Source organism: Crocodylus porosus, unplaced genomic scaffold (genome assembly GCF_001723895.1).
Source record: "Crocodylus porosus isolate Cpor-Errol unplaced genomic scaffold, CroPor_comp1, whole genome shotgun sequence".
Classification (NCBI taxonomy): Eukaryota; Metazoa; Chordata; order Crocodylia; family Crocodylidae; genus Crocodylus; species Crocodylus porosus.
The window spans coordinates 156,383,505-156,396,532 of record NW_017728906.1 but is presented as its reverse complement, the minus strand read 5'-3'; the positions used below and the strand labels follow the sequence as shown (position 1 = coordinate 156,396,532).

The following is a 13,028-nucleotide window of genomic DNA, read 5'->3' as shown; positions in this document are numbered from 1 at the left end:
GCCTTTAGCTTGTATTCAGTCAATACAGCCTAGAAAACACAAGAGAACGGCAATTAACTGATAAAACCTAATTATAACAACCATCTGCAAAAAAACAAACAAACAAACAAAAAAAACTATTCACGTGAAAAACATGTCTAATGTTGCAAAGCAAGTTAGCATTTGTTACAAGGAGTTGTATACTCCTTGAAGAATAACATGGGTATTTGTGAGCACAGTGAAGACATTAAAGCTACAGAGTAATGCATCTTTACTTCTTTAGTTTCTCTGTCAAGTTTACCATTTCCCTTTTAAAAACTTCAGAAGAACACCATTATCACTCTTTCTATTCCTCCCACATTTTAAATAGATTGGTTCCATTTTTAACTGTTTAGCAGCTCTCTAACCAAGACCTGATAATTAATTAAAATGAACATCTGAAAGCACTTAGCTGAATACCTTGCTTCAACTACTTCTGAAGAAACCAGGCATTCCTTAAGTACATCCTTATAATTAACTATACATACAGGCATTGTTAGCACAGAACTAACATTTGTGATGTATGCAGCTATCAGAAAACTGAAGCAGTTGATACATATGAGGGCCTCTATCTGACTCGAACAGCAAACTGCCAGGTGGCAGTTAATTAGATTAATCAGGTTAATTTTGCATAACAGAAGCCTGCATTTCCATCTCAAGGGAAACCAATATCATAGGGCACCTATACATGCGCAACAAGGCTGTTCCAATACATTGTAATAAGCAGATTCCATTAATCAAGTCTGCTGGAGCGTGGTAATTGCCACGCTCCAGCAGACACCTTCGTCACATGTATTAGCGTCCCTGCATTGAAAAATGGTGGCAGGGGCACATTAACTAAAAGCGCCCCCACCACCATTTTTCAACACCAGGATGCTGATATACGTGATACTCCAGGTGCTCTCAGAGCTACTCTAATTAAAGCACTCCACCCCCAACACATCTATAAACACTCCAGGGCTGAAGTCTGTCTAGAACCAGATACAGAAAGCTGCAATAGCAAATGCATGAAGAATTGAATGTTTGGATAAACTGAGAGAGAGAGACAGTAGTGTAAAAGAAATAAAATAAGGAAGTATCATGCTGCTAAACGTATGCATCTCCAATTAAATGACACCTTTCACATCTACAAAGAAGAATCTGGTCTGATCCAGCTCTGAAGACTTCAGTGAAACAAAAATATTTAAATAAAGCCAATCAGACTAGACTATTATGATCATGATTATGCTTAGACTATTATGATCATGTTTATGAGGCACCCATACATTGGTAATGTAACTGGAAGGAATTGGGCAAGGTAACTTTTCACACCAGAGGGACGTACGAAGATACTTGCCTGACTGAACGCTGAAGGAGGATTTCCCCCAGCCTGCTGTGGAGTTGCAGGCCAAGAGCACTCCGTGGCAGAGAAAGACGTGTTCTGTAAGATTATGCTTATCTTCAGCAATTAATCTAACTTTGTCCATTAATCAATATAGGTACACCCATGCATCAGTCCGATATTGGATCAGCACTGATATAAAGAAAATTGTCTGTAGGGCTGTCTGCCTCAGGCCCTGTGCTTTGGGGGGCCCCAAAGAGCTGGACAGAGCAGCCACGGCAACTCTGCACTGCTGTCAGGTTCGCATCCAGCCACTTGGCCCAAATGCCAAAATATGAAAAGGAGAGAGAGTCAAGTAACTGCAAGAGTGCTGGCCTGAAAAGGCAAGGCTGCTGTTCTCTATGATGGAAGAGAAGAAGCTAAGAACTTCTATTTTGGGTCTATTCAGTTTCAGAAGAGAGGTGGGACAGCAGGTGAGAAGGTAGTTAATGGAGAGATATACCTATACTCCTATGACCCTGTAAAAGTGATGTACGCTGATAACTAAGAGCTTCCCAGGACCAAACAATACATGCAGCAGCTTGTGTTTTCAGAGAAGCTACACACCAAACAGCTGAAGCACTAGAATGTTTCTTTGTACCAACTCTTCAGAGCATTTTGGTTCTTAAAAGAATATGATAACTTCCCCCTTAAGAAATTATTATCATTTTAACTGAGAAAGAAAAAATGCCAACTTGTACAAGGCCTCCTAGTCATAGGATAATTATGGGGGGAGGCACACTGAGTGCTTTAAAGCTAGGACACTCATGTTACTTGCATTCAAAACTGTATTTAAAAATAAGCTGATAAAAACCAGGGTGCGTTGCACGAAGCAACTGGTAAAGACCAGAGTCAGTGAAACCCCATATGGAATTACAGTAGCATTCAACTTTCCAGTAACCCTATCCTATGCTGCATAAGACAATCCTTAAACTCAGTCAATAAAGAAGTGACAAACTGTTTGAAAATAATATTATAGCAATTTATTCAACACATTCGTGCCTTGGTCCTAAAGAATTGGTTCATATATTTAAAGTTTGCCTGCTTGAATATAAACATTTTAGTAGAGAATTATCTAGTTTAATATGAGATGCTTAGCCATTCAGCATCATTTTCTAAGCAAATGGGAAAAAAAGTTAAGAGTGAAATGGATTACTGAAGAATCAGAGACCAACAGTAATACTTCACAACAAGCATGAAATGAATGCACAAGAACAAAACAGAAGTTTCGGAACCTTTGTAATTGTTTGCACTTGCTGACACCTTTCACACTTCACAGCATCTTGCAAATAAATACAAGTGAACTGAGCTTGCTTCCATGATAGCATCACCTTCAGAGAAGCTCCTGATTAACGTCAGATCAAGACACTACTGTTCAAGAACAAGAGTGCTTTGTTCCTCTAGCTGAGCCCACAGAACTCTTCCCAAAATAAAACAGTATCTACATGTGGAGTCATTCAAGAAACAAGCTACCGAGTTTAAAATCCACACACTGTCTTAATCCATGTTACTTCCTTAATCGAGACCAGTGTGGTCTCCAAACTTTTTTTTTATCATGCACCCCTACCCATAAAAAATTTTTGAGCATGCACCCCCAATATATGTATATTTATTTATTTATAAATTATATACATGTACTACTGTACTGATATATTATGTACTAGAGAGAGAGAGAGAAAATAAATATAAATAGAAGTTCTAATATTTTCTTCCTGCACCCCAATGGATTGTCTTCACGCATCCCACGTTGGAGACCACCGATCTAGACAAGCGCAGCGAGAAATGCAGTGAGTACATCCTACCTGCCACTCTTTCATTAGTTATACAATCACCCATTTATGTACAGAAGGCAAAGGAGAGATGCCCTGTAGACTAACTGCATCAGAGATATGTAAGTTTACATAAACAAAAGCTCACTTTATTGTAAACTATTTGTTTCTAACAGTCCCAAAGAAAACCATTTATAGTTTCTACTATTCTAATATTATAAAATAATTAATTATAAAAGTCTGTGCATCTGTCATGCTTTATTCCTACTCTGACTAGCTGATGGAAACAGCCAGAGTGCTCCAAGCATGGGGGAGCGCCCCCATGATTCCAAAGCCAGGCTGAGGCCTGGACAGAGGGTGGGGAGCCAAGATCAGCAGGGCTGCCCCCAGCTCCCCCAGCCACGTTCCTGCAAGAGGCAGAACAGTGGCAGCATGGGGTGTTAGGTGGCAATGCTCCATCCTAGCCCTCTCCCCATCATTCTTGATGGGCAATTGGCTAGTAAATTATAAGTCCTCGAATTCCTGGAGGAAAGGGGCATCCATAGCTACTGAGCACAAGAGTTAGGGATACAGCCTCCAAGTCAAAACTTCCTTAAATAGGGGGGAGGGAGCTGACTGCAAGTGGCAAAGAAAGGGGGGGGAAGAAAACCATGGTCATACCCAGCCCCTTTTCCATTTCAGCATCTGCTCTCTGTCCCTGTGACACAAGACACTGTGCAAGATGGACCTATAGTCTCACCTAGTAAGCAGGTTTCTTAGATGTATACATCTATATACGTTTTAGTAAGCATTCACACTGAACCCAACGTAACCAACCGCCCGGCTCGGAGCCTTCCCCTGCCAAGGGTCCGGCCTGCACTACCCTGCGCTCGCCACCAGCCACAGCTAGCGAGTCTCCCGCGCGGGCGACTCCCCTCTTTGTTGCGAGACGCTGACCTGCAGCTCCCGCTCGGGGTGGAAGCGCTCCGGTAAAGCGCCTTGTGACCCCGCTGGGAGGTTCAGCCTCGACACGCGCAGGAGCCGCGTTACCTTCCGGATCTCATCCAGCACCGTCTCGAACGACTTCTTGTCCATCTCCAGCCGCGGGGGGAGGCCTCCGGGCCGCGCCCCTCAATTGGGGGGCCGCACCACGGAAGAACAGACGAGACGGGCGAGGGCAGAAGCCGCCCCGGCCCCGGGAGAAGGCGGCTTACGAAGGGAAGAGGCTCATGGTCCCCCGCCGCGGCAACGGCCCGGGGCAAGGGGCAGAGTGGGAACGGGTCCCGCGGCCCCCGGCGTCCATGGCCCGCGCCTCTCCGAGCCCCGCAACAACTCGCTCTCCCACCACCCGCCTCAGAGGTCCGCAAGCTCTTCGGTCGCGCGCCGATGACGTCACAAGGCAACGCCTAGGAGGCCCCCTCCATGCGGCCGAAGGCGACCGCGTGAGGCGATTGAAGATTATGCCTTCATGCCACTAGACTCGTTTGTCGCGAGACTGCTGCAGGAGCCAACGGAGCTTGTTTTTTTGGTTTCTTTTCAAAGTTCTTTTTCCTCCGCGGCATGATTGGGTTTTTTGTTTTATTTTGTTTTTCTCAGGCACTCAAGGAAACACCTTCGGAGGAGGGGTAATCCCATTGGTCGTGTGACTTAACGCGCCACTTTCCGGGAGCAGGGAGCTTAGCCTCGTCCTCTAGTCACATGGTGCGTCGCGTCGCCTCGCACGGCGGCGTTGCTGACTGTCTCTCCCACCCTGACCTTCGGCCGTGGGGGTGGTGCAAGTGCGCATGCGCCCGCGGGGTGGGGTCCGCTGCCGGCTCGTCGCCAGGGCAACGGCGGCAATGGCTCTGGCGCTGCTAGTGCTGGCGCTGCTCGGGGCCGTGCCCGGCGCTCAGGTAAGCGCCCCCCCACCTCGGGCCGGGGTTGGAGCTTGACCCCTTTTGGCTAAGACGAAGCGGGGCAGCGGGCGTGTGGGGAGTGTCCGAGGCCGGGGGAGCCTGTGCGGGGCCAGAGCCGCCGTCCCGGGCTATTGCTCAGGTTTACAACGTGACTCTTGGGCTTTGCCCCTTGAGCCCGAGACGGGATTGGCCTCGGAAAGGATGAAAAAATAAAATACAGTGTTGTTCCTGAGCTCCTCCTGGGCAGCCCCTCCTCCCCCCAGCTCTGGCCCAGCTCAGCATCTATAAGAACAGGAAGGAGGCTCTGTCTACTGGCTCCTTGAGCTTGTTGTGCTATGCTCGCTGCCCCCTTGGCGTGCTTGGACCCTCAGTCCTTTTTGCTGTTTTTTGTTGTCTTTATCCCACAAATTCAGTCCAGGAGCCCCTCCCCCATTAACCATTGGGGGCTAGCTGTTGCTCTCTGGGCAGACCATGTTAGCCATGTGTGTCAAATGGGCCTGGGTCTCTCAGTTCCTGCCCCTGTTCTGTTCATGTCTCCAGGCAGTTTCACTGGGCAGCACCCTGGTTTCATAGATTTCATAGGCATTAGGGCTGAAAGGGACCTCGGAAGATCATCGAATCCAGCCCCTGGCCCAAAGGGCAGGAAGTCAGCTGGGGTCATAGGATGGCAGACTGTTCCAGACCTTGGGGGCTCAAACAGTAAACAAAGTCTTCCTTGTGTCCAGCCTGAAACGGTCTCGCAGTAGTTTATGACCGTTCAACCTCATCATCCCTTGGGGCGCTCTGGTGAACAAACATTCCCCCAGATCCTGGTGGTCACCCCTGATGAACTGGTTTGAGGGCCAGTGGGCAGTGTCTGGTGTGCTTGGTTCAGCCTCCCACCCTTGGTGCACTTGTGAGGCTTTGCCCATCACTCCCATCCTTAGTGTGTCTTTTATTTCTCCAGTTGATACATACCCAGTAGCCCTGTCTATTAATGGCAGGGGGAGGAGATAACTTGCTTTGTGGCTATAAGGCTCATGTTGAGATGTGTGTCAAATGGGCGGAGTGGAGGCTGAAAGAATAGGAACTGGGTGTCTTCTTCTCTGTTGGTCTTTTGCTTGCAGCCTCCAGCATTTAAGGTCTCAGAAGCTCTGATTCAGAGGCTGTTGCCTAACTCCCATGCTTAGTAGCTACCGGTGCTCTTTTCCTCCAAGAATCAGTCCAATCCCTTTTTGAATGTAGCTAAACTGTTGGCTTCCACAGCTATCTGGTGGCAATGAGTTCTACCTAGCTGCACGCAGTGTGAAAAAGAACTTGTTTTTATTAGTTTTAACAACACCTTCTAGGCCACTGAGGCACTTTCCCTCCCAGAAAATGCTATTTCTTAATTTTCACCGTTTTGCTACAGGAAAATACTAGAGCCATTTTCCTTTTGTAAAGAGCTTGGAAAGATTGCAGTAGGTCAGAGTGGGTTTAATGTTCTGGATTCCCACTTGAAATTTTAGGGTTTCTCTTGCAAATCCTGTTTGCGCAGCTAACACTGCATGGCATGCTACAGCACCCTTGAAAGGATATCCAGGCACCCCAGGTGTTGTGGGTCCCTTGTTGAGAATCACTGCTATGGATGGACTAAATAATTGCTAGAAAGACTTTCATACACAGCAGTTTGCTTCATCTGGTGCTGTCTGCATCAGCTTTCCTAAGCAGTGGCTTACTTCATCAGGCAGCATTTGATGAAATGAGCTGTAAAGATTTCTGTCTGATTTAGTTATCCAATAAGGTGCAAATGTGCCCTGCCTGATGCATGTTAGAGTGGGTTGGGGTGGCCTTAGAGGTGCCCGTGTGCTTGGCATCCCTGTGGCCTTGGAAATAACCGAAGCTAGTTCTTGAGCTGCTAAAACGCAGTATTGTAAACAATGTTCATTAAATATACAGCACTGAAAGTGCTTATTAAGTGTTGTGTACCTAATGAGCATCATTTATATTGGGTTTGGGTAAGTGCATAGCCTATCTTTTCTGTCCTGAGTCTATGTATTTAAAAAAAGTATACTGCATGAATGTGTGAGTCCTTCAGAGTACAGTGATGCTTTTGTTTTACATATACAAGAGAGCATACATGAACTAGCATTGTCCTGTATTGCAGATCACCAAGAGATTACAGTTTATGATCAGAATTCACTAAAAGAGATCCCTCTCAACTGATATCATACAGGTCTGTGTTTTGGGACCTAAAAGATTATGGCCCTTGCCCTGACTATAATGCTGCAGAATCATGTTAAATGCTCTGGGTATGTCAGCAAGGATCTTGATATCCATCTGCCATACATACAAGTGTTGTGCAGTGAAGACCCCTTAAGAGTGAAAACCACATTGGGGAAGTTAAATTTAGCTATTATCCAGTTCAGACAAGCTCTTTAAGCACAGGGTTTAACACTTGTTACCACACTACCCAACGCAAAGCTACATCATTACAGTAGGGTCTGGGATTCATGTGGTAAATTGTCTTGTGCATAGTTCTGAACAGCATAATATACAATAAAGTTGACTCTATTACAGGATCAGCAGGGGCATATTAGCTAAAGTTGGAAGAGTTTAGCAACTTAAAATTGAGGCCAGCTTTTAAAAGAGCATAATGTATTTTGGAGTGCAGAGAGTACTCATAGAGGAAAAAAATGTATATTTTTGCATCAGTAATTATGTAGCATCCCATATGAGACATTTCCATGTTAAAATAGTATTTGTTAGGGGTGTGAGGTAGATTGTTGAGTCAACTGATGGGGCTCCCAACCATGGGAGCGTGCTTTTTGCCGGTGCAAGGGGAGTCTGGGATTAGGCTCCCCTTGCACCCACAATAAAATGTGATAGACTCTAATGTACAGTCCCACAGTCATGCCTCCTATCATGCATGTGTAGCATGGTGTGTCACAGGCCAGCTGGGCACTGTGAGTATATCAATTTAGTTGCAGACTGAGCACTGCAACTTTATTAGCCACTGGGCTTTTTGGTTCAGGATCGAGAAGGCGATGTTGGAAAGGAAAAATGACAAAAAAGAATGAATTTTACTTATGACAACAAAAGATATAGTTTGCATATATAATAGTTAATAAAAAGGTTAAGCTAATAAGCAAACAACATAACAATACAGATTAAAAGTGACAATGATAATAAAACAGACAAAGAAATTAACCAAGAGTTCCCACTTAGTTAGTAACTTATCAGTAGTCCCTCGGTTATAAGATGCACGGCAAGTTGAATCAGCAAAGTCAGGCGTCTCTGAACTGGGCTGCTTGAAGGATACTGGTGGAAGCCCCTCAGTCAGGATCTGGTTCTCACTCCCACAGGGAGTAAGAGATATCTGTGGGGTATGGGACAGCAATGACCCTTCTGTTCCGTCTTTCCCGAGGGTTACTGTGACGTGTGTTCTTTTATATTCTAATTATGCTAATTTTTAGTTATATAGCCATTCATAATATTGCTTTATAGCTGTTATCCTATGGGGTTAAAAGGCGTTAGAAATTATTATAATAAGTTATTGTCCAAGCTTGGGTTTATCCAATAAGCAAATTGCAACACAACATCTTCAGGTTTAAAATTAACATTACCCCGCCTAATTCCAGCCCCTTCAAAACTCTCTGACTATGCCTTTTTGAGATGTCCTTTTTTGAAATGTACTAGATAAGCTGGGCAGTTGAATCCAGTTTTTATCATCATCAAGGCTAAATTCTAAGCAAAAAAGACTATTAGGTCAGCTAATTTCACAGTTAGAGCTTTGTCTTTGAGGCTTAGTCAGTTCTACAAACAGTTACAAGTTACATTTGCGGGTTACAAAAATACAAGCTTCATATTAGAAAAAAGTTCCAAATGCCTCCAAGAAGCACATATTTATTGCTTTTTAATTTCTTGGGTTCTGGCCGTCACAATGGTGGAGACGCAATTGTGTGGATTATGCATTGAATCCCATCACATCTTTGCCTGCATGTGTAGAGGGGGCCTAAGGTGCCACCCTACCCTACGTTCTGCCTGAGTTCAAACTACCATGGTTAACAACTACGTGTCCCTGCTAAAATGATAGCCTCATCACATAGGTCCTTTTCCGCCACCTGCCACTTACTTTTTTACTCCTGCTACTAGTAGTCAGATACTGTTGCTCTGGTTAGGAGCCTGTTTTCTGGCATGTATTTCTTCATGGTTAGTTTATATGTTTGCTCTTGTATCTGCCTTGTCCTTTCATTTGAACAGCTTTTCCTCTTCCCTGTTTTCATATTCTGGTGTATCTAGACATCAGTCATATGCCATCTTAACCTTCATTTTGCTAGACTAAAGAAGCCAAGTTCTTTTAGCTCTCTCATGTGCCTTACATTCTCCATTTGTCTTTTCATCAAGTAGCCCTTCTTTGCACCTATTTCAGAGTGAATTATCCTTTTCTGAACATTGTGAACAAAGCTGTGTACAGTACTCTGAATGAGATCTTGACAAGGCTTTAAATAATTACACGAATACTTCCCTGTCTGTAGTGCAAGTATTTTGCCTGGAAATGCATTGTCTGATGCATCCTAAGGCATTTGTCCTTTTCACATCTTTGTCATATTGACAGCTCATAATCATGCTATGATCAACTAAAATGACCAGGCCCTTCTCTTCAGTAGTTTCCAACAGATGACCTATCAGTATATTACAGGAAATGTTATTAGTCTGGAAGTGCGTGATGCTTTATGGTGCAGATTTTTATCCTGTTTCTATTACTCCCTCCACAAAGTCATCCAGTTCTTTCTGTACAGTAACTGACAGTGCTTCCTAATGTTGTCACCAGCCAATTTTACCACTATTCTACCTCTGGTTTATTAATGATAACATTAAACAAGATCAGCCCCAAGGCAGTCCTGAAGGAATTCTATTAGTAGCATCCCATCAGTCTGGGACTTCCTCTTTCAGTATTGCCCATTGGTTGAGGTGGTTAGTGGGCCTGTAGTTACCTTCATCGTTTCCCACCCACTCTCCTTTTTAAATGTAGACAGTCACAATGGTAATACCTCTGATTTAATAGACAGATAGATTAAAAACACTTGTTGCTGAACCTGCATTTTCATATGCCAGGGCATTTGGAATTCTGGGATGGAGAGTATTCAGTATAGACTGATACCAGTGTATTGAGACTTACTCATTTATTTGATTTTGATGGCACCTTCCCCAAAATGGCTCAGGGCAACTTACAATAACAACAAGATAAACAGATAACATAGATAAAAACAGATCAAATATTGATGTAAAATAGTAGATGACAGAACAGTAGCCCTAAACTTAACCCTGCCTGTTAAACCCCTGCCCAAATAAGATCTAACTACATTTCTGGAAGATTCTGCTTCAGTTATGGAAATCTCCATTTCCATATCCCACTCCTGATAGCTACCTTGCCTTTGCAGTGTTCAATACCATATTTCCTTAGTGAAAACTGAAATAAAGAATTAATTAGCTTTTTGTTCATTCTTAATTTATCTCTACCTATTCTTATTTTTCTTCCCTCGTTCTCCCTTGATTTATATAGCTGAAGAATTTATGTGTCTGAATATTCTCTAATAACAAGTTGTAATTCAACTTGACTTTGGGCAGTTCTCACTTTCTTTTGCGTTCCTTGTAGACAGTTTGTGTATTCATAATATTGTCTCTGTGGTGACTATTTATTCAGTTTGATTCAGAGCCCTTTCCTGCAAGCTTTTTCCCTGGCTTAGTATAAAAATTCCAGATACTTTCAGTAGCATTGATGTAAAAAAAAAATCTAGATCTCTGCTGCATTTGCATCCCTGAGCTCCTCAGGTTCATTGACTTCACTAATTAGTGAAGAACTGAAAAATCCAGTTCTGCTTCTGTGAAATCAAGAAGGTATTTACAAGGCTTTTTTTATGTAACCTTCCATTTAATTTAAACTGAATGAAGTTGTGATCATTTTGTCCAAGGTCATTTTCTGCAACCAGCTCTTCATAACGCTCTTTACTTAGCAAAACAGTCTAATACGGGGGTGGGCAAAATGCGCAATCCAGCCAGCAGCCAGACTTCATTTCCCATATGGCTGGGGCTGGTCTCCATGGAGACCCTAGCTGCCTGTGAAAGCTCAAGATTGGGGTTGCTGTGGAGACCAGCCCCAGCTGTGCTGCCTGGGTGTGGGGTAGAATAGAGCAGGGGGCTGCTCCGAAGCCACTGGGATCTTGCAATGGGGGCAGCTTGCTCTGGATCCAGGCAGGGGCATGCTGGCAGCGGATTGAGGCTTTGCCGCAGCTCAGGACCATAGCAGTGTTCTTGCCTCTCACGGTAGTGTTCCCTCTCCCTTTCCTACCTTTTGTGTTTAAATTACTGCTTTCTTTTTAAAACTGTTGTACCCTACAGGTCCATCATAGCATCTCACAAAGTAACCTGTTGCCTGTGAAAGCTTTATGCCTATCTGAGTTTAGTTAACCCTACCTTGTTTCTGGAAAGCTAGTCTCCCATACTAAGGGGGTACATACTTGATTTACATTTTTGAAATGTGTTGATTCACTTGACTTTTTTAAAAGGGAATTCTTCAAAGGCTTAGGTAAAAGTTAGATGGATGTTCCATTGACAGTTGAGGAGAGTTTTTGTTGCATGTTAATTTTAGGCAGCTCCTAGAGGTCTTAACACCTGGATTTTCTGCATGTTAACGCTTTTAAGTGGCTTAGGGCACTCATTATGTGGCTCAAAGTTACACCACTCCAGGGCAGGATTTTCTTTTGATCTGCATAACACAGCTCCTGTTCCACATACCCAGCCACTCCCCACAGATGTGCAGCTCAAGTTGAAGGTGTGACTGCAAGATAGCACTAAGCCAATCAACATTTGTGTGGCTCACAATGTAACACGTAACAAGGCCCTTAGTTACTTACCTGTCTTTTTGTACTTTTTATTATAGTCTCCTCAAGTTATAACTAATAAAATACTAAAGGACTGCACAAAATTACTGCTCAACAGTTAATGGACATTTACTTTTATACGTTAAGGTATTAAGGACAATCACATTCTATTCATCTTGGATGATAGAGCAACGATTATATAAACTGGATGTAAGCTGGCCTAAACTTCCAGAATACTTCACGGGTCAAACATTTTGTGTTGGCGTTGACCCTATCAGTGATTTGGTCTATGTTGCACAAGTGAGTAAAGACATTAGATTTCTGTTCTAATTGGTATTGTATTGGGTTTTTCCTTTTGCATTCACATTTGCTTTTATATGAAAATATGTCTAGCAAGTAGTTATTCTTTATTTAAAAAAAAAAGACTGAGGTATTTATGCTAACGTAACAATTTTTTTAAGTAGCCCTAGATGTGAAAGTTCTAATGAGACATTACAGGTTTGTTGCTTTTATACATCTTAAAGTCTTTTTAAGTTATTACAGATAATGAATAGTGTTATCATAGAGCCAGTTAACTTTCTGCTGAGTGTTATTGATTACATTGATGTGAAGTTACAAGAATAGTAATGGAGGTGACCTAGACATCTTGCTCCAGAACACGACAGGCTTCCAAGTTTTAGATTAATTGACGGGTTTTATCTGTTGGTCTTTTCCATTAAAAAATAACTATGCTAGTGAGCTCCATATGTTGGAGTCTAGATCCTGGCTTTTGCTTCAGTAGTGCATCAGACAGATGTATAGGAAGCATATAGAGGTGCTTGGGATGGTGCAGAGTTAAAAGATGCAGTTAAAACTTTTGGGCCCATTTTAGGTTGAATACAGTTTACTACCCTCCCTCTTTTCCTCCACTCCTTAAGATTAAATGAATCCAGAGGTCAAAATAATATATTCAGGTCTCTCTTTATGCAAATTGTTTTTGTGCAGATTTGCTTATATGCGACAACTTTATTTATACCCGAAATTTGCTTTGTCTGAGAATAATCCAATCTTAAGTGAAGTTGGCTGGCAGTGAGCTCCCTACACGCTGGTAGAGTTCCAGCCTGCAGAGAGCTGGGAGGAAGTGAAGGAAGGCAGTGAAACGGGGTGATTCATGCATGTACAGTAC

At 43.3% G+C, this 13,028-nt stretch overlaps 2 protein-coding genes across 5 annotated transcripts in view; one reads left to right on the top strand and one right to left on the bottom strand.

Annotated features, from left to right (window-relative positions):
* The window catches only part of PROSER1 (proline and serine rich 1), a 27,722-nt gene extending 23,225 nt beyond the window's left edge, over window positions 1-4,497 (bottom strand). Inside the window, exons 1-2 of the mRNA XM_019528516.1 lie at window positions 4,177-4,497; window positions 3-29 (exon numbers count right to left, since the gene is read on the bottom strand). Coding sequence (XP_019384061.1) covers window positions 3-29; window positions 4,177-4,221 — 72 coding nt within the window. The 5' untranslated portion in view covers window positions 4,222-4,497. The remainder of the gene's footprint in view (window positions 1-2; window positions 30-4,176) is intronic.
* A 176-nt stretch (window positions 4,498-4,673) lies between these two features.
* Window positions 4,674-13,028, top strand: part of NHLRC3 (NHL repeat containing 3) — a 23,215-nt gene continuing 14,860 nt past the window's right edge. Inside the window, exons 1-2 of one of the 4 annotated variants that reach the window (XM_019530021.1) lie at window positions 4,674-4,827; window positions 12,011-12,163. In XM_019530021.1, coding sequence (XP_019385566.1) covers window positions 4,825-4,827; window positions 12,011-12,163 — 156 coding nt within the window. In that variant the 5' untranslated portion in view covers window positions 4,674-4,824. Of the gene's footprint in view, window positions 4,828-4,874; window positions 5,019-6,443; window positions 6,465-12,010; window positions 12,164-13,028 lie in introns of those variants that run through there. The other 3 variants (XM_019530020.1, XM_019530019.1, XM_019530022.1) reach the window with 3 other exon arrangements.